At 38.7% G+C, this 27432-nt stretch overlaps 1 protein-coding gene across 2 annotated transcripts; it reads left to right on the forward strand.

Annotated features, from left to right (window-relative positions):
* Positions 1-1970: 1970 nt before the first annotated feature.
* On the forward strand, positions 1971-26972 carry LOC149008213 (arginyl-tRNA--protein transferase 2-like). Of its 2 annotated transcripts, none has more exons than XM_089164984.1 (6): positions 1971-2297; positions 3390-3428; positions 8587-8737; positions 22925-24067; positions 24810-25116; positions 25571-26970. In XM_089164984.1, exons 1-6 carry the CDS (start codon positions 2153-2155, stop codon positions 25682-25684), a joined length of 1899 nt encoding a protein of 632 aa, XP_089021110.1. In that variant the 5' UTR covers positions 1971-2152; the 3' UTR covers positions 25685-26970. The 2 variants fall into 2 exon arrangements, with proteins under 2 accessions (XP_089021110.1, XP_089021111.1); XM_089164985.1 differs by lacking the exon at positions 1971-2297 and adding an exon at positions 2304-2480 and having other exon boundaries at positions 25571-26972.
* The last annotated feature ends 460 nt before the right edge of the window (positions 26973-27432 follow it).

Raw genomic sequence — 27432 nt, forward strand, 5'->3', positions numbered from 1 at the left:
TTTATTTAAAATCCTAAAAAGTTTTTATATGAGCCCCCTCTATTTTGATTGGAACCTCTCAACACCTCTCCAAAATCAAAATCTTACAAAGCACCCCTCCACACTTCACACGTCTGTTTTCTTTTAACTATGAATATGATTTTGTCATTTTACCCACACTTAATAAATTCATATAAAATCATAAATAATATTTTTAATATTCATGTTAAAATCTTGAACAATATTTTTGATGTCACTATATTACCCCAAATTATATAACTGAAATTTTTCTCAAATTAAAAAAAACTATTACATGGTCATTTTATCACTCTATGGCCAATGTAGTTATATTAACAAATTAATTTGACTTTAAGCAGTTAACTTTGTACCTTTACTAATGGTGTGAAGTGTGAAGGTGCCTTGTAAGGATTTTATTTTGGAGGGGGTGCATCACTTTTTCAATGGAAATGAAGGGGGCTGATACAAAAAAAATCTTACAAATATTATCTAGGATGTCAAATAAATTTATCAAGTGAGGGTAAAATTGTAAAAACAATTTTGAAATAAAAGGAAACTTGACGGTGATAAATATGGAGGGGGGGGCTTTGTAAGGTTTCAATTTTGAGGGGGGTGCGCCGAATTTTCAATTGAAATGGAGGGGGCTCATGTAAAAAAGCTCAAAGGATATTCATTGAATTTGGAATGTTACATTTGACTGAATCTTGTATTTTAACACACTCATTGGGAGAGCCTCTTCAAGGAGAGGATCCAAATTACCCTTGTTTATCAGATGCTACATATGGATTTTACAACTAGTCAATATTAAATCAAATTCTTTTGTACAACACACATATAAGTATGATCTCACTTGGCCGAAATTCCTGGATCCCTCACATTTCTTTACCACATATTAGGAGGGGCCCCATTAGAGAACCTACTCTTTTTTTTTTTTTTTTTTTTGTTAAAATTCACAGGTGGACCCACTCTTAATGTGTGGTGGAGGGGTGTGAGGGGAACACATCCTTCTATATATCTTAATGGTGAACTCTCCTCCTAATGTATGGTAAAGAGTTCTATCCATCAAAGTTAGATGATCATAATTTGAAATCCTTAGCTGAATGGTATGATCCTAATTTTTCCCCACAAGAAAAATTAAGGGAAAATTACGTGATTAGTTGCTTTTAGGTTTCCTTTTACAAAAATAGTCACTCAATATTTCACTTACAAAATTAGCCCAAACGGAATTTGCATTTACAAAGCTAGCAAAAATATTGATTTTTCACCTTTTTGGACATTTTTTACCCCTAAAATTGATCACATCGAGTGGAAAACCCACTATTTTGCCAAAAGGGAAAAGTCATTATTTTTTCATACCCTTTGGACATTTTCACCCCTATGCCGATATGGTCAATTTTAGAGGAAAAATGTCCAAAGAGGCGAAAAGACATTATTTTGGCTAGTTTTGTAAATGCAAACTCAATTTTAGCTAGTTTTGTAAAGTAAAACATTGAGTGACTATTTTTATAAGGAAAATCTAAAAGCAGCTAATTACATAATTTTTCCAAAAATTAACCCTAAACATAAAGTGCTGGACAATCTTCTTTCTTCTATCAATTTTTTTTTAGAAAAAACGAAAAAGATTAAAAAAACCTATCTTATTTTCCATTGCCTCCGAAAAAAAAAAGATTTTTTTGGGTAAAAGAACTCACTCAGTTTCATTTCATTTTTCATTTTTTTTTAGATATGAGGTTCATCTGGATCCTAGGGGAGCTTTTTAATTAATATAGATGGGATATTAGTGTACATGTCACATATTCATAAAGAAATAGATAGTACATTTCTGAGAACCTCATTTCCAAAAAATAAAAAATAAAAAAAAATTACAATAATAGTAATTATCTTTTTCCTTTTTCTTTTTCGGTGATAGCAAATTCCAAGTTTCAATGATATATAGACGCGTTCCAGATTTGAAGAAAAACGTTTACTACAAATTTCGTCGTCAGTAGACTTTTTGCTGCCTTTGCGTGTATAAATATAACTTGGTAGAAGTGAAGATGACCATAGAAATCCTTCACCGGTATGGTAACTCGAGGTTCCAATTGATCAAAAAGAGCCTCAGATTCTGTGATACTTTGGGTGTTTCTGATTCTGATCACGCTACTGAGCTTTGTTAATGGCGCTAAACATTAGAAGCAACGAGGTCAGCACTGGTGGAAGCCAAAGCAGCAATAGAGGTGAAAGTGTCGTTGTTGATGTTGACAGCTATAGGAGCTCTTGCGGTTACTGCAAATCTGGTGGAACAACCACAGTTTCTCACGGTACCCTCACTCGAAACCTGATTCTGTCGATTTAAATTGAATAGGCTTTCTCTTTATTGATCGATTGCATTTGCCTTTTTGTTCGTTACATGGTTATCGTGAGAACTCGGAACCGGAAAAAGGAGACTTTCCTTTGTGAAATTTGCACGCTCGTTAATGGAGGAGAGCTGATTTCGTAGTTGGGTGAAGAACTTAGCTTTGGATCTCTAATAAGATATTTACCTTTATTATTCGATTAGAATAAATTTATTCCTACACACTCAACCGGCGAATAAAATCTCATAATTGACTGCTGATCCTTCAGATTTTGGCCCTGAACCGATATAGAGTCATGTTCAGCTCTCCGTTAGGCATTAACCCTTCAATTTTTGATGAATTTCTCATCTGATTCAGATTGTTACAGTTCTCAAATGTGTTGTTCACTATAAGTGGGCCTCCGTTCTTAAATATTCATATTGAACCGGAAAATATTTGAAAATAACTGTATAAATAACTGTTAAACAAATCTAGTAAGCCTCAACCCAATTGTTCAAGATTAGTTTGATGAACTTACTTCACAATTCCACTCTGTCTATGGTTATGATGTCTATCAAATTATAAGCCCTTGTTCTTCCTGAGTATTCAACCCAACTTAGTTTTTGTGAAAGAATATTAGAATTTTTTTGGAATGAGTTCACATTATTACTCAGTTTAAAGAGAGCTTGAATTATATAACCGGAAGTGCATTATTGAGAAATAAAAGTGTTATTATGCTTTAACCTGACCACTTCCCTTGGGCACCGGTTTCACCCTTTTTAGACGGACATTGCATGATAAATGTAGTAAAGCAATTTTGCATTTGACTTGGAAGCACATAACATTTTAACACCAATGTGTGCACAATTTCACATTGCACATTAGGATACTAGAAGATGAGCATCGTAGGTCTGATGATTATGTCGTCTATGAGTTTGATTATCAATGTATTGTGTTGGACATTTATAGCTAGTGGCAGCATCAATATCCACTTGTTTTGGTTGGTAATTTTCATTTTTTTCTCACTTCACCTTTTTATCTTTGACCTGAATTTTGTTTTGTTTAAAATTTTTGCAGGTTTTACATCTCATATTCTTACTGTAGATGACTACCAAGGTTGGTATTTTAAGGCTTCAACTTACTACATATGTTCTATCTGACAATAACTTGCTGATGCAATATTGGTTTCCGAGAAAAAAGGGTGTGCACCTACAGGCTCACCGAAACTCTAAACAACCCAAAGAATACGTTTATAGCATTGTCTGTAAATGTCTTTAAGTTTATAAGAAGAGTGGCCTGACAGCTAGTAAAAAAATCTCATAAGCAAGGACTAGGGATAGTTTCCATTTCAAGTATGAACTCAGAGGAGTATCTCCTGGCAGAAGAACGGCTCATAGACTTGGGGGGTTTTGGTCACTTGAGGTTGAAGATCTCGCACCCAGAATCTCAAGCTTAAAGTGACAGTGTGGTGGGTCGGCAAGTTTTCATCTTAGACCCGATGGTATTTCAGAACAGTATCTGCGGTGGCCATATTAAAAGAAGCCAGAATACTGATGGGAGGATAGAAAGATCGAAAGAGAAAAGATTAAAGATAGAATAATAGAGCAGTAAGAGTGAATAGAATTGCCTTGAGGAAGGGGAAAGGGAGGGTGCAATAGACGATAGAGGGAAAATGCATCGAGAGTAGAAAGTAAATAATAGCCACTCAGGTTGCATTTAAATGAAACAATCAAAGCATTATCAGGAAAAAGAAAGCTTCTTAATCATAATATAGAATTAAAATAGAAGCAAAATCAAACTCTATCATGTAGCTAGTGCATCCCAATCTTAAATCCCCTCATAAAATTAGAGTTCTAAGTGGACCAAAACTGAAATTTGGCCCAGTTGATCTTCTCTGGTTCTCAAAAGGTTTGAGATGTGCTACTGCATTCCCTAGCTTATTACTAGTATTACTAGTAGAAATATACTTAGTTTGGAGTGATCCGTCACACTGTGATGAGTCCCTCACAAATAACGTAAGGTCTCTCCCATTGCTATGGATTCCTCCAATTCAGGATTGAAGGAGTTAAGTTGATGAGAGCTTCTAGTTTGGAGAGATCCGCCAACTTGTGATGAGTGGGAGATGTTATTCATATTGGGTATTAGACCCACTACATTTTGTGTCCAAGGTGTTCCTAGTTGTGTGGATTTTAACTCCAAATAAATCCAATGTCCCTTTCCCCTCTCTTGGTTGGGTCCAAGTGGGATCTAATTAAGCCGTTAAAGTTGAGGGAAAAAGAAATATAAAATAGAGAGAGAAGGTAATGGTGATGGTAATTTTTTGTGAAATTAGAATTTCATCTTCTCTATGTGCATAAAACTCATAGGCAATGCTTGGTATGATTTTCATTTTTTATTTTTGTCTAGAAAAACGTTTTTGTTTGTGGTTGGTATCATTTATGAAACCAATTTCTATTTAAAAGAAGCTGAAAGAAAAATACAAAAACTGAAAATAGGTAGAGACCTGTTTTTGATTTTTCTTTGAAAACCAGTCAGTTGTTTTTGCGGTGAATTAAAACACACATGCTGTTAGATGATACATAATGAGGACAAAACGATAAAAGCATATTATTTTATAAAACAAACGCTACATTTTCTCGTCTTCCCTTTCTCATTCCATGGAGTCTGCTAAACCACCACCTTTGGAGTTGGAATCCGATTGCAACGAACTAATGGGTTGTATTTACCAAAAGGAAAAAAAAGAAAAAGAAAAAAGAAAAGATTAATGGATTGTAATTATCTTCCAAAAAAATGAACAATCTTCCGAACAACTATAATAGAAGAAAGAAAGACAATGGGAGGAAGAAGAAAATAGAGGTTCCGGTTTCTGGTTCTTTTGTTTGCCCCTAGGTCAAGAAATAGGTGACCTCAACTGGATTTTAAGGAAAGGATTTTCCCAGTTGCAGCTTTCCTTCCTTGCTCCTAGGATTTCCTTCTTTCCAAATGGATCAAGAAAAGGATTTCCCCTGTTTCAGGTTTCTTCCCTGCTCCTAGGTCCAAATAAAAACAGCTTTGAAGGAAACACACAAACCAATTCCATGAGCCCAATGAGAAGGTCAAAAAACATAAAAAGTATAAAATCCTTGCAGATTTAAGTTTGAGCTGTAGTTGATTACCCAAAACTATTGTTTGTAAGTAGAGAAAGGATCAAGGTTCAAATACCAAACCCACCTTCAATCTTATTGCTTATGAACTTTCCTGCTAATGTTGTCACTCATCGACGGTTTTCGATGTTGTCCCTCTCTTCTCTCTGTTTTTGGAGGAAAGGAGTGATACGGGCAAACCCCGTTTGTCCGAGTTGATAGAGATTGACCAAGTCCAATATCATTTGACCAAGTCCTGGTCGGACCACGAACGAACTGAGGTGTTTTGCGCCCGGTAACGACTACTTTCTGAGTTGTAATTAACTTCCTTAAAGTTAGGGCTGAGGATCCTATTTTGGGAAGGATGAATTTCTTTTAGAGTCCAGGTCGGACTCCACAGTCACAATATGAGTTAAATTCTCTCTTAAACGAATAAGATTCAATTCTTCCTTCTACAAGTAAAAGAAAAATTATAGAGTTTAGATTGAACTCTATCATTGCATAGCCAAGGTAACATCTCCTAAACTATAAATACCCATATCCACACCAAGGAAGGGGTATGCTTTTTAGAATCATACCAACTAGCTATTTGCTTTCTGCAACCGGCTTCCTTCATCTAAAGATTGAATATTCGACTAACTAGATTGTCGGAGGCGTTACTCGACCAACCCAGTCGAGCATGTTTTTGCAGGTTCACTTGTTCGTGCGGTTGAGCAGGATTTAGCAGCAACAAGGAGATTCATCTATGTTTCTTAAATTGGTGATGCCAGGGTGTGAGTTGATTTTCTTGACTTCTTTGACTCCATACTCTGGTTGGAGTACTAAAAAGGGTTCCGTTTGCAGCCTATATGGGAAATCAGGACCTTCTCCAATGCTCCAGAGCCGATCAATCACAATGTAAAATTTAATGTCCTTGAACCTTTTTTGAACCACTTGAAAGGGTAAAATGACTTCATCTGAAAAGAATGATGATCCTCTTCACCTCTAAATTTCCTCTTCTGATTCCTCCAAACCTAACTACGTTCAAGTGTAATCTCTCAAAATGTGCCAACTTCGGGTTCTCAACATCTGCCAATGCAGGGACAGGAATGGGTTTAAATCAAGTTTCAACTAGGGGCTTCTTTTTGTAAATTTAGAAATTTTAAAATACAATATATAAAATAGAAAATATATATTTACAAAGATACCCCATATTTTTATCAAGGCTGTCCAATCCAAAAAATGTATACGTGCCGCCATTCATCTTTCTATTTTAAATTGGTGGCAGTCTTGTCATGGGGAAAGCTTGCAGTTGTCTTCAGAATGTTAGTGACAAATTTCAATCCTTAGGGGAGTTCACAACAATATAATTTCAATCTATATTGAACCCTTCTGGATTACTCCACTTCCCCTCACCCTTCTCAAATGTAAGCGAGTGTAGAATAAAGTTTAAATCTTAGCAATATGTGCCACAAAGTGCTAGGATGATGAAATCGCTAATACTGATAGTAATGATGGCAAGGTTGTGAGCATTGTGAATGTGGTAGGTGGTATGCAACAACAATGGGAAGTGTATCAAAGATTAATGGTAAACCAAATCAAAGAAGCCTACAAGGATTGATGATCGGTTAATATGTTTTGAGTAATGTATTAATCGTTTTCTTGCTACTACTTGGTATGACGTATGATTGGTGGACTTGCGAGTATAGTTTTATATGTGTTGTATAGGGATTGATGGTTAATTTGTTTTGAGTAATGTATTAATTGTGGACTTGCAAGTATAGTTTTATACTTTTATTTGTGTTGTATGGTATTAAGCTTGTGAAGGACTATTCTCTCTCTCTCTCTCTCTCTCTCTCTCTCTCTATATATATATATATATATATATATATTTCAATACAAGTCTTAGAATCTATTAAAAATCATTTTATAGAAAGATATGCCAAATGTATTTTTTAGTGCAAAATCTATTTCACCTGTCAATTACCAAACGATTTTTGCATTTAAACCCAAAATGGTTTTTTGCATAAATTTTTGAAAAATAGAAAAAAAAAATAAAAATGAAAACCATGCCAAAGAGAGCCTTAGTGCTTTCTGTTACCTCATTCTGAAAAGAGAGGGAGACCCTTGAACCTTCATCGTTGTGGTTTGCTGAGTTGGAATATGAAAAATTGGATGGGTTGAATGTCAACTAAAGGAATGCAAAGAGACACCATCTGTGTCTTATTCCACTACTTTCGAGTTCACAATAGGTATGTGATCTTAAAAGTTAAATCCATCTATAATTTTTTTAACATTCAACATAGATGTTATTAAAATTTTTAAATAACATGGGGACTAGAAACACAACAATCATACATATTTCCTGAGAAATGTCAAACCTTCACCAAAAGTGAGAAAAATGCCTCTGTTGTCTGCCAAAGGTGTGGTTGTACAACTTATGAGGACTTGGGTCTGCAAGGTTCTTTTTTATTGAATACTAGCTTCAGATGTCACGAAGTATGCTTTCTTGAAAAGCTGAAGCGGTTAGGCGACCATTATTTGTTCTATGAAACTGAAAGAAATTAGGGCAATTTTCTTATTCACACAATTTCTATTTGGACCAGTTCAACAACTCTTGTAATGGATCTTTGGTTTAGTTATTCCCTGAATCAGCTGAACCCATGTGATGGATTTGGGAAAGTTGTGTGCATGTTGCCACTTGCCAGCCCTTCAACATCATCTGGACTTTGAACTAGCAGCAATACGAAAAGGCTAATCTTGTTTATTTGGGCTTGTGTACTAACAAAAAGATTAAATGATCAGAAAATAACCTTATTTTAATAATAGAATAAATGAAATAAAGAATAAGAACAAGCTCCTTTAAGTAAGAAGAGTTAACTATGTGCTAGTATCCATAATTTGATCTCTGATATGCGTTTTTCTATGCTCTGCTTTGGTTATGTGACAACTGTTTGGTAATTGTTTGCGTGTCACAGTATCTATGCATGACTGTTTGTATACATAATTGATAATTATGATTGGTAGTAAATAATTCTATCAAATTAATAGAAAAGGTTAATCTTCTCTCTGTTTAAGCAAAAATCCTATGAAATCAGTTGTATATCTAGTGTGCTATGAAATTATTGATTATCCTGTTATTTGCTCTCAATGCGTTGTATTTTTCTTGCCAGATCTTCTTGATCGGGGCTGGAGGAGATCTGGTCGCTTTCTTTACAAACCTGAGATGGAAAGGACTTGCTGCCCCTCCTATACCATCCGGTTGAAGGCAGATGACTTTGTTCCTTCTAAAGAGCAACGTCGGGTATCTCGAAGAATGCAACGGTATGTTGGTTGACACTTCTTTTATCATTGTGATGCCTCCTTTGCATATTAAATTCTATTCTTCCTCTCTTCTTCTGAGTGTTTCTAGATGATCAGAAGAAAATCCCATGCACTTGTGAGTAAGGTAGTAGTTGTTTTCTGAATTAATTTATTATGGGACTCTTGATGATTAGCAAGCTGTGAAGTTCAAGCTTTCTGGAACCTAGGAGGGGTCTCCTGTATCTAAATTGGCCAATGTTGTCATCATACTGTAGGTAACTTCCATGAAAAGTTTATCACTTCTAGAGACTACTTGCAGTAGGCTGGCTATAGCAAATTAACAATTGCAGGGGAATTCTAGGTAGGGATTGTCTCTCCTGATGCGAGGCAGTTCGATCACAACATACATAAAAATGACACTGAAAGTCTTGTCACCTTAAAGTTAATGTATGAAGATGCTCCTTAGACTATTTGGCTCTTTTCCACTCACAAGCCATTCCACACAAGAGAATCATTTCACATTCTTGTAGCCATTCGATTAGGCAAAGACGAACTCATTATTGGGTATCTTAAAACCCTTTTTCCACCCAATAAATGAGAGAGCTCTTCTCAAGAGTGATGGGGAAAATTAATTAACTGAATTAGTTCTTGTTCCTGTTCTCTTTTCCTTTCACAATACCCTGATTGAATAGGATTCAGATCATATTCCATGCACACCTTTGAAGCCATAAGCTATACGTTGGCATTTATTAATATGCCCAAGGGCAAAAGTGGAAGTTCAATTGTTGAGCGGTTACAAAATATAGGGATATATTTTGGTAACCGCCACAACACTCCACACACAAGAGAGTTACGGAAATTTTGTTTTGAAATGGCTCTCACTCTCTCTCTCCAAGAAATGCAGGAATAGAAGGAAAGCTTCGTGAAAGGTTTTCCTCTCCTGGGTTTGATCTCATTTTTTTCCCCATCAATCTACAACGGCATTTGGGTTTGTGGATTTTCTTCCCTTTCCTTGAGACTGTGGAGGAGGAACGAGGATGTGGATTCGAGTTTTCTTCCGCTGCAAGTCTCTCTAATTTGGGATAAGTGAATCTAGGTAAGGATCTATCTCTCATCTAGTTATAGAATAAAAAGATAACCAACATTGGCATCAAAGCCAGGTTCCCACGGTTCTTAGTTCCTCCCGATTCATTTATTTGTTTTCTTAGATTGGATCCAAAGGGAGGATGAAGGGTTTAATAAAAACCCTAAATTCTTTGATTAAATTTTTTATTGGAATCTAGATGGGAGGATCCTAATGATTTCCCTTCTGTAAAAACATGCATGAATTGATAATCCATGAGAATAAATTTCTTTTAAGTTTGTTGGATTTTTCATGTGTTTTTGGGAGAAAAATGGATTTTTTTCCGTCAAAACGCCATTTAGTACTAGACGAACGTCCGTCTGATCACAGTGGACCATCCAACTGGTCACAGAGGACCAGACAGACTCCCAGACTGTGATCTGTCTCGGACGGATTGTCAGATGGCGATTTGTCTCTGAATGTCTGACAGTCTGTCTGGTTCAGAAGGTGTTTTTGACTTTCTGAACACCAGTAGCCCGACACACTGAGTGATGTTTTTGGCATTAAGAGCCTAATGGGGCTAAGTGGGAGCTACTGGGCTAGAAGCGTTCTGTTTGAATTACCTCATAGCATGAGTATGATTTAGTGTTTTTACTTTTGTAAATGGTAAAACAATTTTGATTTGGGTTATTTAATCATGCTTCTAGCGTAGAATGAAACTAGTATATAAATTCTATGTGGATTTGCATAAGGATTTGATTGGATGTTTCTTAGCATTTTTTTTTTGTTCAAATGCTTGTCCCATAGGTTGACCATGCTAGTATGAATTTGTTGCTGCTTATGTTTTATGCTAGAAAAGTAGAACTCATCCTTGCATGTATAGTCTCTAGTTTAAATGGTTGCTACCAAGAGCATTGTTGTTGACCTCACCAAAGGAGATAAGCTGAATGAGAGGAATTATGACCTTTGGCACTGAAAGGTGTAATATCTCCTAGAAGAGCAGGATATGCTGGAAACCATATACCAGACCGTGTCCCAACCTGAAGAAGGTACCACTGCACATCATCGCAGGGACCTTGAGATTTACAATGCTTGGAAGAGGAAGGACAGGGTAGCTAGGATTACTATCCTGAGCTCTATGATGGATGATCTAATGCTTCGATTTGAGAAGTATAGGACTGCAAAGTCTTTGTGGGAGGTAGTGAAGTTTCAGTATGAAAGGATTTCCACCACGAGAGGCCGCTAGCTTGAACTCACTTTTGATGGTTACAAGATGCGCTAGAGTCACACCACAAGGCAATACATAATCATCATGTCCAACATGATAAGTGAGTTGAGTGCATGGGGGCGCCAAACGACTAATGAGGAACAAGTTTCTGCAGTCATCGGTCACTTGCCAAAGACTTGGGAGCACATGAAGATCTTCTTGATTCGTGCTGATGATGGCAAGACTTTTGATCAAGCTGCTAAGCACCTTGAGCTGGAGGAGGATCGGATGTTGGTTGATTCCCCTCCCACTGAAGTATTTGTTGCTGAAGCAAGCACTAATAAGGGTGCAGGCTCTAAGCACAAGAGGGAAAAAGCTCAACCTCAGCGTTACAGGCAAAGGAAACAAGAATAGCCCTAAGCGTTCAAGGGGGACTAGAGCTGCAAAAATAAATTACCTGTGATTTGCTTCAATTGCCGAAAGCCTAGTCACTTTGCTCATGATTGCATTGAGCATGAGGTTTGTACTTTGTGTTATACCTCATCTTGTTATGTAACAAGTTCTTTAATGCGTGCTGAATTAAGTCCTTTGTGGATTGTTGATTCAGATGCGATAGAACACATAACAAGGGAACGCTCAAGCTTCGTGGAATGCCGTCGTATTTCAAGAGGAAGCAGAAGAATAACGATGGGGAACAACTCAAGTGTGGAGGTTCATGGTGTTGGCACGTGCAAATTAGTTTTGCAGGGTGGCCGGACGATGTTACTCCATGATGTGTTGTATGCTCCAGATATTCGGCATAATCTTGTTTCTGTTAATTTTCTTATATGACATGGTTTTAGAGTTGTATTTGAGAACAATTCTTTGGTTTTGTATCTAGGTAATAAAGTTTATAGTTGTGGTTTTTTACAGAATGGTTTTATTGTATTAGATACAATTGATTGTTTATCTAATTTTAATAGTGCTTTTGTGTGCCAAAATACTGTGTGTATTGATTCTATTTTGTGGCATGCTAGACTAGGGCATATTGGCTTAAGATAGGATGAACATGTTGGCAAGAGAAGGCCTCTTAAGCCAAGGTTCATTATCTGATTTGCCAACTTGTGATTCATGTCTACCAGGGAAAGCAACTAGAAAACCATTCAAAAAGGCTTTGAGTGCCTCTTTTCCTCTAGAACTTATTCATTCAGACGTTTGTGGACCCATGAATGTGCATAATAAAAAAGGACAAGTTTATTTCATCATATTTATAGATGATTATATACGGTATGGTCATATTATCTAATTTCTCATAAGTCAACAACAACAACAACAACAACAACAATAAGCCTTTTCCCAACTAAATGGGGTCGGCTACATGGATTCTTGCCCTCCAATCGGTTCTGTTCAAGGCCATGCTAGATACAAGGCCTAAGCTATACATATCCTTTCTCACCACTTCTCCTAAGGTTATCTTAGGTCTACCCCTAGCTCTTCTAGTTCCTTCAATATGGATTATATCACTTCTCGAGCAGGAGCATTTATAGGTCTCCGTTGACGTGGCGTCCACCTCAACGACTTTCTCAGCTTATCACTTATAGGAGCAACTCCCGGACCAACTCTATATGATCGTTTCTTATCTTATCCATCCTAGTTTTGCCACTCATCCATCTTGCATCCTCTTTCTGCTCGGTTTATCTATTGATTCTTCTTAACGCACCCTCTGCCGTACATCATGCTGGTCGGACAACGGTCCTATTTTTCCTTTAGCTTTAATGGAATACGCCGATCACATAAGACCCCGGATGCACCTCTCCACTTCATCCACCCTATTTTAATTCTTTGGGAAACCTCATCTTCTAAATCACCTCTTTTACTTATGATTGAACCTAGGTACCTAAACAATCACTCGAGGAATCTCTTTATCGTCAGTATCACCACTTCATCATCTGCCCGATCATGACTAAAGTTACAAACTAGATATTCTGTCTTCGATCTACTAGTTTAAGCCTTTTGATTCCAGCTACTCTCCATGATTCTAATTTGGTATTAATCCCCACTTGAGTCTCATCAATCAACACAATATCATCCGAGCATACACCGGGGGCCTCATCTTGAATGTCTTTGGTTAATTCATCCATTACCAGTGCAAATGATATGGGCTTAAAGTTGACCCTTGATGTGCCCAACTGTTATCGGGAATTCATTACTTTGTCCCCCCACCTGTTCTAACACTAGTCACCGAACCATCATACATATCCTTAACTATATCTACATATTTACTTGCAACACTTCTTTTCTCTAGTACTTGCCAAATTACGCTCTGGGACTCTATCATGCTTTTTCTAGATCAATAAATACCATATGAGGTCTTTCCTACATTCTCTATACCTTTCCATAAGTCTCCTAATTAGTAAATAGCCTCCGTTGTAGATCTTCCCGGCATAACCCATTGGTTCTCCGTAACTATAGTTAAGTGTCTCGACCGGTTTCAATTATTCTCTCCCATTTTCATCGTATGGCTCATCAATTTAATGCCTCTATAGTTATTACAACTTTGAATATCTCCTTTATTTTTGTAAATTGGAACCACAACACTTCTCCTCCAATCATCTGGCATTTTCCCTGTGCTCATAATCTTATTAAACAACTTAGTCAACCAAACTAGTCCATGGGTTCCTAAGCTCTTCCATACTTCAATTGGGATTTCATCGGGACCTTGTGTCTTGCCGAGTTTCATCCTCCTTAGCTTCTTTTACTTCGGACATCGAAATTCTACGAATATAAGTTCGGACACCGGTGCCTTGGTGAGTGTATCGTCCGAACCATAGTGCTTGAGAATGCTCATTTAGTAAACTAGAGAATAGGTTTCCCATCTTTTCTTAATATCCTCCTCACAAACTATACTTTACCATCTCCATTTTTAATACATCTAACATGGTCAAGATCTCTACTCTTCCTATCCCTCATCTTAGCTATCTTATAAATAGATTTTTCCCCTTCCTTTGTGCCCAACTTATTGTATAACTCTTCATACTTCCTTTCCCTTGCTTTTCCGCAATTTTCTTAGCTTCATTTCTATCTAACCTATACCTTTGAAGATCCTCAACATCCTTAGTTCTTTGCCATGTCTTAAAACTAGCTTTTTTATTCCTAATGGCAGCTTGAACCTCACTATCCCACCACCACGTCTCTCTATAAGAATGGATCTTTCCTTTTGATTCACCTAGAACATCTTTAGCCACTTTCTTAATACACATAGCCATCTCATTCCACATTGCATTGGTATCCCCTTTATATTTACGAACTCTTTCTCCATTACAAGCTTGATAGCAATAATCCTATCACCCACTCTTTTAACATCCACCACATCATTTTTTAAATCTTTATCCACTATTATACCCACTCCATTTTTATTTGTTTTCTCCCCAGTATACCAAAGTTTAAAGTCATCCAACTCTTTGGCTTTTTTACCCCTCCATCTAGTCTCTTGAATGCAAGCTACATTAATCCTTCTTCTCCTCATAACATCTATCAATTCTAAGCTCTTACCAGTTAGAGATCCTATGTTCCAAGATGCCAATCTAATCCTATGCTTATGCTTATGGACTAGCTTCTTTACCCGCCCTCGTCCACGGCGCGGGAACCCTTGCCTACTTATCACCGCATCCGGGCGCCGATGCGACGCGTCGCTCGGGGCGCCCTAGCTAACCCTTGCCCACTTATCACTACACCCGGGCCATAGTGTAGCGCGTCGCTTCTTTTGTCGGGGAACGCCCTAGCATAGCTTATATCATATAAGGTCGAATCCATGAAAAAAGGTTTGGCTAGATTTTTCCGGTGCCGGCTGCCGACCTGACGCACCAACCCTCCTCCTTTACCCGGGCTTGGGACCGGCAGCAAAACACTGGCGGAGTTTAATTTCTCATAAGTCAAAAGCTCTAAAATGTTGTAAGAAGTTCATGAACTTAGTTGAGAATCAGTTAGATAAAAGAATTAAAACTCTTAGAATAGATAAAGGTCGAGAATATCTCTTTGATATGTTCAAAGGGTTGTGTGATGAAAATGGGATATTTAGGCAACTTACTATTCCAGGGACTCCACAGCAAAATGGGGTTGCTGAGAGGAGGAATAGAACTTTGCTAGACATGGTGAGATCCATGATGGCGCAGGCAAAACTACCCATCTTTTATTGGGGAGATGCTTTGTTGATTGTAGCCTATATCCTCAATAGAGTTCCAACCAAGTTGGTTCCTTCCATACCATATGAGTTGTGGACTGGAAGGAAACCTGATTTGAGTCAACATGCGGGCATGGGGGTGCAGCAGATGTTCACTCTACCTCTCACCAATATGGGAAGCTTGGACCCAGAGGAAGAAAATGTATCTTTGTAAAATATTTTGAACTCTCGAAGGGCCATGCCTTTATTGGCCTAGATGAGAGTGAGAGGAGAACGGAACTCGAGCCTAGGGATGCAACATTTTTGGAAAATGATTTTCCATCTCTTGTAAGAGTTAACAAAGAATCGTTGGAATTCTTTAAAATACAAGATAGTGATCTTGTCACTCGAGGGATTCAGATTTTGGATAATGAACCTGGGGTTCATCCAGAAGATCCTAGTGGGAGTGGGAATGGGAGTGCAGATGTGATAGCTCCCTCAGAGGGTGAACAATCTAACATGCACTTGCGCTGTAGTGAGCGCAGGCTAGTTCCTCGTCGACGTTTCAACATAGAGGATGAAGCTTACATGATAGCTCCTAAAGAGACTGACTGTGAGATGACTGAGATGATTCCAGTCAATGAGCATGAACCAAAGAGTGTGCAGGAAGCTCTTGTGGGAACGAGCTCAAAGAAGAGTTGGAGTTGATGAGAGGTAACCATATTTGAGACTTGGTTGACTTACCACCGAGCCAAAAGGCAATTGGGAACAAGTGGGTTCTCAAGATCAAAAGAAAGGCGGATGGATCTACTGAGAGATTCAAGGCTCGTTTAGTGGATAAGGGCTACACCTAAAGAGAGGGTGTTGATTATGATGAAACTTTTTCCCTTGTGGTTAGGTTTGCCTCCATCTGCCTTATCTTAGCCATTGTTGCTCAAATGGACTTGGAGCTTTACCAGATGGATGTAAATACTGCTTTCTTAATGGAGAACTTGAAAAGAGATTTATATAGATCAATCTCAAGGCTTTGAAGCTAAGGGACTAGAGCGCATAGTGTGTAAGCTCAAGAAGTCCATATATGGCTTAAAGCAAGCATCTAGACAGTGGAATGTGCTCTTCCACCAAGCTATGATGGAAAATGATTTTTCCATGCTTGGGGAAAACCATTTTGTTTACACCAAAAGATCCAATGGTAATTATGTCATCCTGACACTGTATGTAGATGACATACTAATGGCTAGCATATCAAGGAGCTATTGGAACCATTAAAAAATGGTTGTCCTCCATATTTGATATGAAGGACATGGGTGGAGCAAGCTATGTGCTTAGTATCAAGATTGTCAGAAATAGGCAAAAGAGATTACTGGGTTTATTTCAAGAGACCTATATTGACAATGTCTTTAAGAGATACTAGATGCACAATTGCAAACCAATAGATACTCCAATGGAGAAAGCCAAAATGGAAAGAATTCCATATTCCAGTGTTGTGGGTAGCCTTATGTACACTATGATGTGTACTAGGCCGAATATTTGTTATGCAGTGGGTTTGGTTAGTCGGTACCAATTAAACCCCGGGCATAGAGCATTGGAAAGTGGTCAAGAGGATATTGAGATATCTCAGAGGAACGAGTAACTACATGCTGTGTTACTAAGGATTGGATTTGCGATTGGTTGGCAATAGAGATGTCGATTGGGCTAGAGACATTGATGAGCGTAAATCAACCTCTAGATATGCTCAAGGTCCGACGTGTCGGACCAAGTCGCCGTGTCGGTGGCTGGCGACACCACCGACACGGCGACATATCGTCGACATGTTGGCGATTTTTGGGGTGAGGAAACTTCAGTTGCACGGTACCCGTTAATATTCTATCAATTAAAAACAAATTAAAAACTTAAAATATTTGAAATATCACTCTTTACAAATTTGATGGGACGTCTTTACTCAACATTTTGTACCCATTTAATATTTAAAAATTAAAAACTGACCGTCATCACGTGAACACAACAAACAAAATGCCATTTATCTCGGTTTTCTTTATCTCTCTCTCATTCTTGGTTTGGACTTTGGCGGTGGGGATGAAGGTTCTCGACTTCTCTGGGTTTTATTTATCTCTTTCTCTCGTTCTTTGCCGGTGGTGATGAAGGTTCTCAGGTTTTCTTTATCTCTCTCTCGTTCTTGGTTTGTCGATGGTGATGGAAGGTTTTCGGTCGACTTCGCAGAACATCGGAGCTAGGTTTCTCTGCAATCATTGAGGCCACCAATGGTATGAATACCGTTCTCTCAGGGATTCCGATAGTCTCGACACCCACACAGCCTCCATCGCCGCCGGCAAGTACATCTCCCTGCCTCCACTCTGGGATACCAGATACGCAAGTGGCATCGCCGCTGGAATGGCCCCTAAGGCTCGCTCACCGTCTCTGTTAGTGTGTTTTCGTCTCTGCTTCGCTGAAGTCGATGAAACTTCGACGGGATGTCGCTCAATTGACGATATATGCCGATAAGTCGACGACTTAATGTAAAATCAGTGTCGCTGGGGGGTTTCGTGTCGCCCCCCAGCGATATGGCGAAAAATCACCCTTTGTCGGCGATTTATCACCGACACAAGGTACCGTGGATATGCTTTCGTGCTGAATGGCGGGGCCATTTCATGGTGTAGGAAGAAGCAGACTTGTATATCACTCTCGAACATGGAAGCAGTGTATGTGCCATGCTCAACTGCGGTACAAGAGGCTGTTTGGTTGAGGAGGTTCCTACGACATATTGGATTTGTGTTGACATCCAAAGAGCTTGCCCTTGTCTTCTATGATAGTACAACAACTCTTAGTTATGTCAAGGACCCCAAGTATCATGGGAAGACCAAACATATACAAGTAAGATATCATTTTGTTAGAGACATTGTAGCAAGGAAGGAAGTTGTACTTAAGCGCATATCTACTAGTCAGATGGTAGCTGACCCTCTTACCAAACCTATAGTCAAGGATGTTTTTATTTCTCACTTAAAGTCCTTGGGCTTGTGTAGATTGTGACTTATTTTTGTACTAAAACTTTCTTATTATTGAATAATATGAGTTCATTCTAGCATTTGTTTTTTCATTTTATATGTGATTGTGTTCTTCTAGCATAAAACGTGATATGTCAATAGGCATGAGAATGGCTCACTCACTCGAGCATTTGCCTTTGGCGCTTTGGAAGCGAGCAGAGATGAGACAGATTGTGAATGACTTTGTGTAGGTCGATTCATTATCATGTTGTCGCCTTTATTTTGGAATCAAAATGAGTTTCTCTATTGTGAAGAGAATCAACATGAATGTTCCCACTATTCGTGTTGCTTATAGAAGTCAGGTGTGAGTACTTTATGTGGCGTTGGGGTAGCGATAATAAAGAAACTTAGGTTAGGCACAAATGGTGCAACTAGACTTAGACCTGTATGGTGATGGGAGAGACATATGTCCTATTATGTATAGAATGCTGCACCATAGTACCTATATCATACTATGTGTGCTTAGCGATCATTGGAAATGAGTGGATGGATCCCTACTCCTTTCATTGTGTGGGTCCTAGACCTTATGGTCCATTGGTGTCCTTAGTGAATTTTGATGACATCAGGAAATGAGGAGTTGATGTGTCTACTTTGGGGTGTTACTATGGTCATGATAGATTCGACCTAAAGGGACATTAACGGGAAAGGAGTCAATCCCAAGCGTAGTGATGGTCTAGGGCGAAGGAAAATGTTTGATTCAACTGCACCTTAAGAGTGTTTGCTAGCGCCAGCTGTATTAGTTACAGTAGTGAACATTTTAAGGACAAGAAGGTGATCTCTCAGAGGGATTGAGATACCTTTTTGTCTGGTGAGTTTGAATAAACCTAGGACATTGTGGTATACTAATGTTTACTTGATGTGTTTCTTTGAGTGATGCTGCCATTATGGTTTGTTGGGAAGGTTTCTAGTTTGGGGCTCACAAGTGCAGGTATATCACCAGTCGCACAACCCATTTGCCCGTATGATTTGTGGATGTTGGTGTCTGGGACACAAGTGGTCTATGTATCTAGGATATATAGTAGAGAGATAATAAAAAAATGTGTATATCTGGGATATACATGGGTGTCTGGGACATACTGTGATAGAGAGATTGACACTTGCGCTTGTGCAAGTGGGAGATGTTGGCATTTATTAATTTGCCTAAGGGCAAAAGTGGAAGTTCACTTGTTGGGCGGTTACAAAATATAGGGATATATTTTGGTAACCGCCACAACACGCCGCACACAAGAGAGTTACAGCAATTTAGTTTTGAAATGGCTCTCTCTCTCTCTCTCTCTCTCTCTCTCTCCCACGAAACACAAGAACAGAAGGAAAGCTTCGTGAAAGGTTTTCCTCTCCTTGGTTTGATCTCCTTTTTTTCCATCCATCCACAATGGCATGTGGGTTGTGGATTTTCTTCCCTTTCCTTGAGATTGTGGAGGATTTGCTGGTGACAATTTTGTGGAGGAATGACGACATGGATTCGAGTTTTCTTCCGTTGCAAATCTTTCTAATTTGGGATAAGCAAATCAGGTAATGATCTATCTCCCATCTATTTATAGAATACAAAGATAACCAACACTATATCTGTTTATGTGTGATTTCAATTTGGTGCCCCCCAATTAAAAATATACTTGATTAGTAAAGAATCATGGGAAGAGTCAGGTTTCCTACGGGATTCTATGAAGGATAGCTGTGAAGTATATATTATTCTGAATCGAATGAATACTAAAACTTATACTTTTATATAAGCATGGTACAAGAACAATTTAGATATCGTGATGTCTCTCTTCTTCCATTTAGTGAAACGAGATTATGTGCTTAGCACATTGGGGTCTCGAGTTTTGACTCTTGGTGATTGGGTTATCATTTGAACAATGAACATGAATGATGCGCTAAAGACTTGTTTGGGCTTTCAACTTTGAGCATTAATATATGCTTATATGATGTGTACAATAGGTCACTTGAAGGTTATAGTTCAGCATCATAGTTTCCAGCTTGGGGTCCAAAGTGGAACTCACAGTTAAAACTGTTTTATCTTCTCATAAATCTGAGGGCATCAGTATGTTCAGAGTGGCTGAAATAGGCTGCACACCAGGTTTTAGCTTCAAATAACCGCTTACAACCCTCAAGCTGGGGGAAAAAATTCCACTGACTCGCCGGATGTACCCGATGTCTCAAGGCAACTCTCAATTTTTGAGTTGGCAAGATGGGCCTTGAGATCGACATCTTGAACCTTGTATATCCCATAGAAGTAGTGACTTTTGGACTCTTTCCGCATTCTAATATCAGATAATAGACAATATGGCATAAATGTAATTGCTGTTTGACCACGATCAATTGAAATTACTTGTCTAGAAATGTCGAGTTGATGATTGGACCAATGAAACATGTGAAAAATGTTTGGTGGATTGTAGAAGTGACATTAATGAACATTAATTTTGAAAATTTATTGTAAGCAATTTACCATAATACCAATGTGATGTGAAACCCAATTTTAGGGTTAGGGTTCTTTGAGGATTTCCCTAAAATTAAGGGCTGCCTAGAATCTTCCAGCAAATAAGTCTAATATTATGAGATGTAGGGTTCACCAGGGTTAAGGGGCTGAGGATTTTTGAATTGAAACCTTGCTGTAAGCCTGTAATGATAATTTTAGATCCGGAATTAACAGTTAGGGTTTTGGAACTAGGGGCTTAGGGTTTCGGTTAGGTTTAGGAATGGGGCTATTGTTGATATTTTGTAATTTCAGATTCGGTCCTAACAGGTTTTGGTTTAGTTGGAGGTTTTCTACTTTAGTGTGCCTTTTAGGGTAGTCAACTAGGGTTAGGATTTGGAAGGGGAAGTAGAGTAGGTGTAGGAGATGCTAAGCCTGACTGGTTTTGGAGCATGGTTAAGGGTTTATGTTGAACTAGGGTTTAGGTCTAGAGGTTGGAGATGAACTGCAGAATTTTAATGAAGAAGATGAAACAGGAATTTAGAAGTGTTAGGGTTTTAGACTTTAGATGGAATTAAGGGCAAGGATGAGATGACGGGTGATATGCGATCCAACTAGGAGGGAATGGGGAGGTGGGGGGTGGATTAGGGTAACAGGGGAGGGTGGCTACTGCTGCCCTGGGGAAGAAGAGAGAGAGAGGGCTGAGAAGTTTGGAGAGTTGGGGGGGGGGGGGGTTTCGTAGGGTAGGGGAGGGTCCAAAGGAGATTGTAGGGAGTTGGGGAAGAGGCTGGGATGTTGTGGGGCTTGGGGAATGATGCTGCCGGAGTACAACAGCAAGGGGAAGGGGGAATTAGGGTTGTGCAGGCAGGGGAGGGGCTGTAGGAGGTGAGAGAAGGGGGGTGGGACTGGGGTATGCTGTACATACTTGTAGGCTGCTGCAGTTTCTTATAGAGGTTGATGGAGACTGAAGGAAGAGTGCTAGACAGAAGATGATTACTTATTTTTGAAGAAGAAACTTGCTGGAAACCCACCATGCCCCCCGCAAACAGGAACCACGGTTCTCAAATCAATTAACTCTTATTCAAATAATTGGATTTAAGATTACAAAGAAAGAATAGGCCTATTTATAGCCTACTAAAAGACACTAAACCTAAATGGGACTCCTTTATAGTTAGGGCCGCATTACATTGAATCACAACCAACCAAATGAATAACAAAAGATCTAATGGACTCTAATTGACACATGCTGAAGTAAAATCCTAATTATCTAAAGACTGATTGACATATGCTGAATTCTATTTATCTAAATACTCTAGCTGACATGCTGGAATTTAAGAAAAAAATTAAAGACTCACATGCTGAAATTAAAACTTAATTAACTAAAGACGCATGCTGAAGTTAGTCAAAGGGGGGAATAAGGACAAAATTGTCTTCCCCCCCCCCACCCCCACCAAAACACCCAAAAAAAGAAAAAAAGAAAAAGGTTCGGCCAGCCTAGGGAGGCTTCCCTCTAGGCATTGGCTTGGGGCCCAACTGAGGGTTTCGGCCAAGGGGAGAATTTTGGTTCACATCACAATGGCGTTGGATGTGTCAATAACAAGCATTCTCTCTCCTTGATATTCTCCCATAGGACAGTGGATTCCATTTGTGACATCTCTTTCAATTATTATCAAACATTGTGAATCCAGTACACAAATATATAGGCACGGTGTCATCAACTTTTGGTGCACCAATGTTCACAATGAATGATTGTTGACCACACCTTGAGGATCTCCATATCAATATAGAACTCTTTTTGGCAGCCATGCAGATATTAATCCATGTATGCTGTGATCCACATCAGATCGCTTACAGCAAATCACTTGAAGCAGTCTGATCTGGATTGCCACCTGCACAACTATATCGAGACGGCTGCGAATAATGGAATGCCAAGTAAGAGAAGTTTGTTCCACATCAACTGACAGTAACACATACGAAACTCTTGGATGATCTCATTCAATGTACGCTTGCTATTAACACTCAATACAGTGTGATGACCATATGAATGTGGAGCCCACTTTTGTTGCTAGTGTGGTTGATTTCAAAGTTAAGGATGACCAAGACCCATAATATCATGAAAATTTATATGAACTAGGACTCAAAAATGAATTTGATGAACTTCCTACACCATTACTGTCTGATTGTTTATAATGTAAAAGATTTCCTAGCCTGGAACCCAAATAATTAATTCTACTGGATATGCTTGCATTGATACACTTGATGCTATCAAATTGTCTATAATTACTTCCAAAAGTATTTAGATGTCCTCCTTATGTAGATTGCTGATGTGGTTAAACCGTTTTCTAGGTTTCTGGATGGTACATTAGATATTGAAAGGCCTACATTGACAGAAGAAAATACTGCTGAGGCTTCAAGCAGCTTAGCCAGTAACAAGGCTTCAAGTTATATGACAAAGTCAGCATCTGTTGATAATTACAAGGAGAATGACAAAGAAGGGGAATATTTGCAACTTCTGTCTAGCCAACTTGATAATGCGGTATGTGCATTTGCTGTGAGTGAAGAATTTACTTCCAATATTCAACTACCAAAGGCTTCCGTGAAAAAGGTCACACAAACCAAAAAGAAACTAATTGAAGGATCTGAAGATTTGTTGTACACCAGCAACATTTCATTTCAGATTGCAGCAACCTTAAGGAAGTCTATACAATTGGAGAAAGATAATGTGTTAGGACCATTGAGGAATGGCTCAAATGAAAATGATTGTACTATTGGCCTTTCACCAAAAACTATTGCAGAAATGCTGGTATGTTCTTTAAATCAACCTGTAGAATTTTCTGGTTTGTCAATCAGAGCCTGCAATGAGCATATTAACTTCTATTCTGCTACAAGACAAGCTTCATCATTTGAGGGAGTTACCATGGATAATACCATTGGCCAATCACCTAAAGTCAGTGGAAGTAAACATAGCTGTACACAGAAGAACAGGGAATGTGGCCGGCCAAGACGGAAGCTTGAGATCCGATTGAAAAGGTCTAGTTTTGATCCGGAAGAATATGCTTTGTACAGAAGATACCAAATTAAAGTGCATAAAGATCCACCTAATAAAGTCAATGAAAGTTCATACAGAAGGTTTTTGGTTGACACTCCCTTGGGCTTTGTTCCAGATTCTGGTGACGGTACGATTCCGTCTTGTGGTTTTGGCTCTTTCCATCAACAGTATCTGATTGATGGGCGGTTGGTAGCAGTTGGTGTAGTGGATATCCTTCCACGGTGTCTGTCAAGTAAATATATGTTCTGGGATCCTGACCTTGCCTTTCTAGCAATGGGTAAATATTCAGCTCTGCAAGAAATAGGTTGGATAAAAGAGAACCAGGTTCGTTGTCCTAGCATTCAATACTACTATCTTGGCTATTACATTCACTCATGTGGTAAGATGAGATACAAGGCAGCATTTCGACCATCAGAGCTTCTATGCCCTCTACGTTACCAGTGAGTTTCCTTCTGTTACCATGAGAACTTAGCTGTAGTCACAGTAATCATAGAAACTTATAACTAGGTGCCGGACACCCAAATAATATAGACAGCTTTTGAAATGAAATATAAATCAGCACTGATGTTTTATTGCAATTTGCAGTTAATTAAACAGCATGATCATGGTTCTGGTTTTGGGCCAGTTTTCTCTGATTCAAACCAAGCCCATGGTCCAAAGAAGGTTCAATCCTGGAAACCAGGAATTGTGGGGAGAGGTATGAGTCATGCTTACGGGTCTAGAGCTCCAGGGAATCCAGAGTCTTATTGTCAAGATGCTTGCAGCTAGCATTTCTGAACTTTAAACCTTATCTCCAATGTCCAGATGTGGGCTGCATTAGTTTTTTTTATATTTTGAGTTCCTTTATATTAAGTGGTTGTGTCAACTCCAAATAGTTGGTTTAACTATAGTACCATAGAATAAAGTACTTCTGTAGCTTGCAGATCGGCACTTTTACAGTTCTTTTCTGTTTTTTTTTACAATAACTTTTGGGAATATGACAATGCAAAAAAGAAATGCTAAAACTTCTTAGTTTACCTACTAAGTGGTAACAAGATGCACCTCTCTCTCTCTCTTGTTTATATATATATATATATATATATATATAAAAGTTCTTAGTTTACCTACCTGATAAGTTTTTATTATTATTACAGTTTACCTATTAGAATTCTTCTCTGACTGGATCTTTCTTGTGTTTACCAGGTGGATCCCATATGATATTGCAAAGCCTTTACTTGATAAAAAGCCATATGTTGTATTATCAGATTTTGCTACTACACAAAATGAAGTCTCACAAAGGGTTCCAGAAAATTCTGTTGAACTGCATGATGATCTTAGTCAAGATGACCAGAGCGACATTTACAGTGATGAAGATATAGAAATGGTTGATTATGATTTTGTTGGCTCTGACAATGACTTAGGCCCCCAAACTAGCGATTTGACATCAGATGAACTAGAAAGTGTCAACAATGTTTTGATTGACTTAAAGAGCTCACGTCTAAGATTCAAGGTATGAATACTACCCATTATATATCAATAGCTGACAGTGTGGTACATCTGTTAATTCAAAAAATATCAATTGGTATCTTCAAGGAATTCGTTTCTGATTTCTCTGTAGCGCTTTCTCTTACTGTAAGCTGGTTTTCTTCTCTTTGACTTCTCTTCTAATTTAAAACCTTTGTCTTACTCCCCCCGTCTCTCTTTCTCTTCTTCTCTCTCTGCTCTGCTCTGTCTTCCCTTCTCTTCCCTTCATTTACTTCTTTTCTACTGCGTCACATCTTCCACAAATAAATGAGTAGCCTGTAAAGCAAAAGAAATATTTGTTTTGTCCAAAAAGAATGAGGCCTTATGTGGTTGTTAGTGTTAACCTCGTGTGTAGTTTACATCAACCACAGATACTGCAGTGTGTGTGGCTTGTTATCCTTCACTCTAATATTAATCTGTATTTCATTTCTTTTGTTAAGGATCTGCAAGCGCTCAGTCGTGATGGTAGGAGATACTTGGAACTTGAGTTGCATAGATATGTCAAATTGGTGGGCCCCACATTGGCGGAGCGCATGGTCTATCAGTTGGGTTAGTGTTCCTAATAAGGGCTATAGGGGATGGGGGACAAAAGTGTGAAGGTTTAGTTTACTCAAAAAAAAAAAAAGAAAAAAGAAAAAAACAGACCTTGTATTTACATATGTAACCGGCTTTTCTATCACCACTGTTGGATGTATTCTTGTACGCGTAGTTAGATTATAATGGCTTGCAGCTGGCAACAGTGGCTGGGAAGCACAGAAGAATGCAAGCATTAGAATAAGAAAGGTATGCAATGGTTCAGATTCACCATTATATCGATATATTTGCTGATGTGGAATGCCTTCAGCTGTAAGAATTCTCGATGGGCAAACGAGCATGGCATGCAGAGGTATTAACCACAAAGCTCTTGGTTAGTTATAGAACTTAATTGAAAACGATAATGGAGGGAAATGATTCAGATACCTCTATCTTGTGTGATCCTTTAGTTTATACTAGAATTACCTCTTACTCTCGACCATTGGATTCACTCATGACTCTTCTTTGTTGTCGTCCAATCGTAGGGTTTTTCCCTCAATTGGAGTCGGTTACAGTTTCCATATAGAGCACGATCTTCTATCATGAATTTTACGGGATCATGTCTCTTTCTATAACCGTTGGGTTTCTTCATGCTTACGATACTTCTTAACTCGGTTCCTAAGCTGGTCCTGACCGGACTAATCGAACCAACTGTGGTTTGGTCTAGTTGATTGTTATTTTTTTACTTTATCATGAGCCCCCCAGGCCAAGGGATCGGGAGGGATAAACTGATCGCTTGGTATGTCATCTCGACTATGAGCCTTAGGTATGGCAGAGAGAAGTTCAAACGTTCCCTGATATCCCGATCGCTCCTTAGGCTTCGCATTCATTGTCAGAAACGTCACGTCTTCTTAAGCCGCCTTTGTTCATCGTGCTTTGCTCTTGTGACACCATGTGTTTATTGGGAACGTCCACCATCATGAAGCTCTCTTTCACGAACCGTCTCCATTCTACAACCGTTGATCTTAGATTGATCTCATTTGTTGGATGTTTATACTCGAACGTCTTTCATACTCAATCGTTGATTAAAATCAATCTCGTTCATTCAAATTTTGCTCTTGGTATATTTAAACCCCTTCGTTTCTCAACTTCAACTTTTACTTTTCCATTTCGTGAACTTGTCTGCATTTGAGGCTTCAACAAGTTCTTGCAATTTCAAGTCTTCTAGCTTCAATCTCCAAACCATTTAAGATCAAACAAGTATGTCTCTTAGTCCTCAACTTTAACTTCTTCTATTCAATCACTTATTTTCCTTTTTCTGTTCGTGACTTTTGCCTTAGCTTGCTTAGGATTCTTGCCTTTTGTTTTCCTTCGAAAAACCCTTAGAATTCATTTCTTCTTCTTCAATGGGTAGTGGCAGAACTTCCGATGATGACTCTATTGACCGAATGGTCGAAGGGGATGATTCTGCCAATCAACCCCTCCCTTTAGCTTCAATTGAGTTATCGGGTGACAATATTGAGAGGAATACCGACCGCTAATTGGTTACCTCCATTCGTTCAGTCCCCAGGGAACAAGCATAGAATACAATAGAGGGTAGAATTACGCCTCCCTCATCCTCCCGAAAGCACAAGGCCTCCAAACAAGCAGTTGCTGGAAGTTCCTGACCATCGAAGAGGCCTACGAATGGCCCAAGCTTTTATGTCTCCCACATTTGCCCTGCCAAGGTGGACAAGATTTCTACCAACTTTTTCCTTCCTTTCTCCTACCTCCTTCAGGTTCCCAACCT

Source organism: Hakea prostrata, chromosome 8, assembly GCF_041222555.1.
Source record: "Hakea prostrata isolate BN-2017 chromosome 8, UWA_Hpros_2, whole genome shotgun sequence".
NCBI lineage: Eukaryota > Viridiplantae > Streptophyta > Magnoliopsida > Proteales > Proteaceae > Hakea > Hakea prostrata.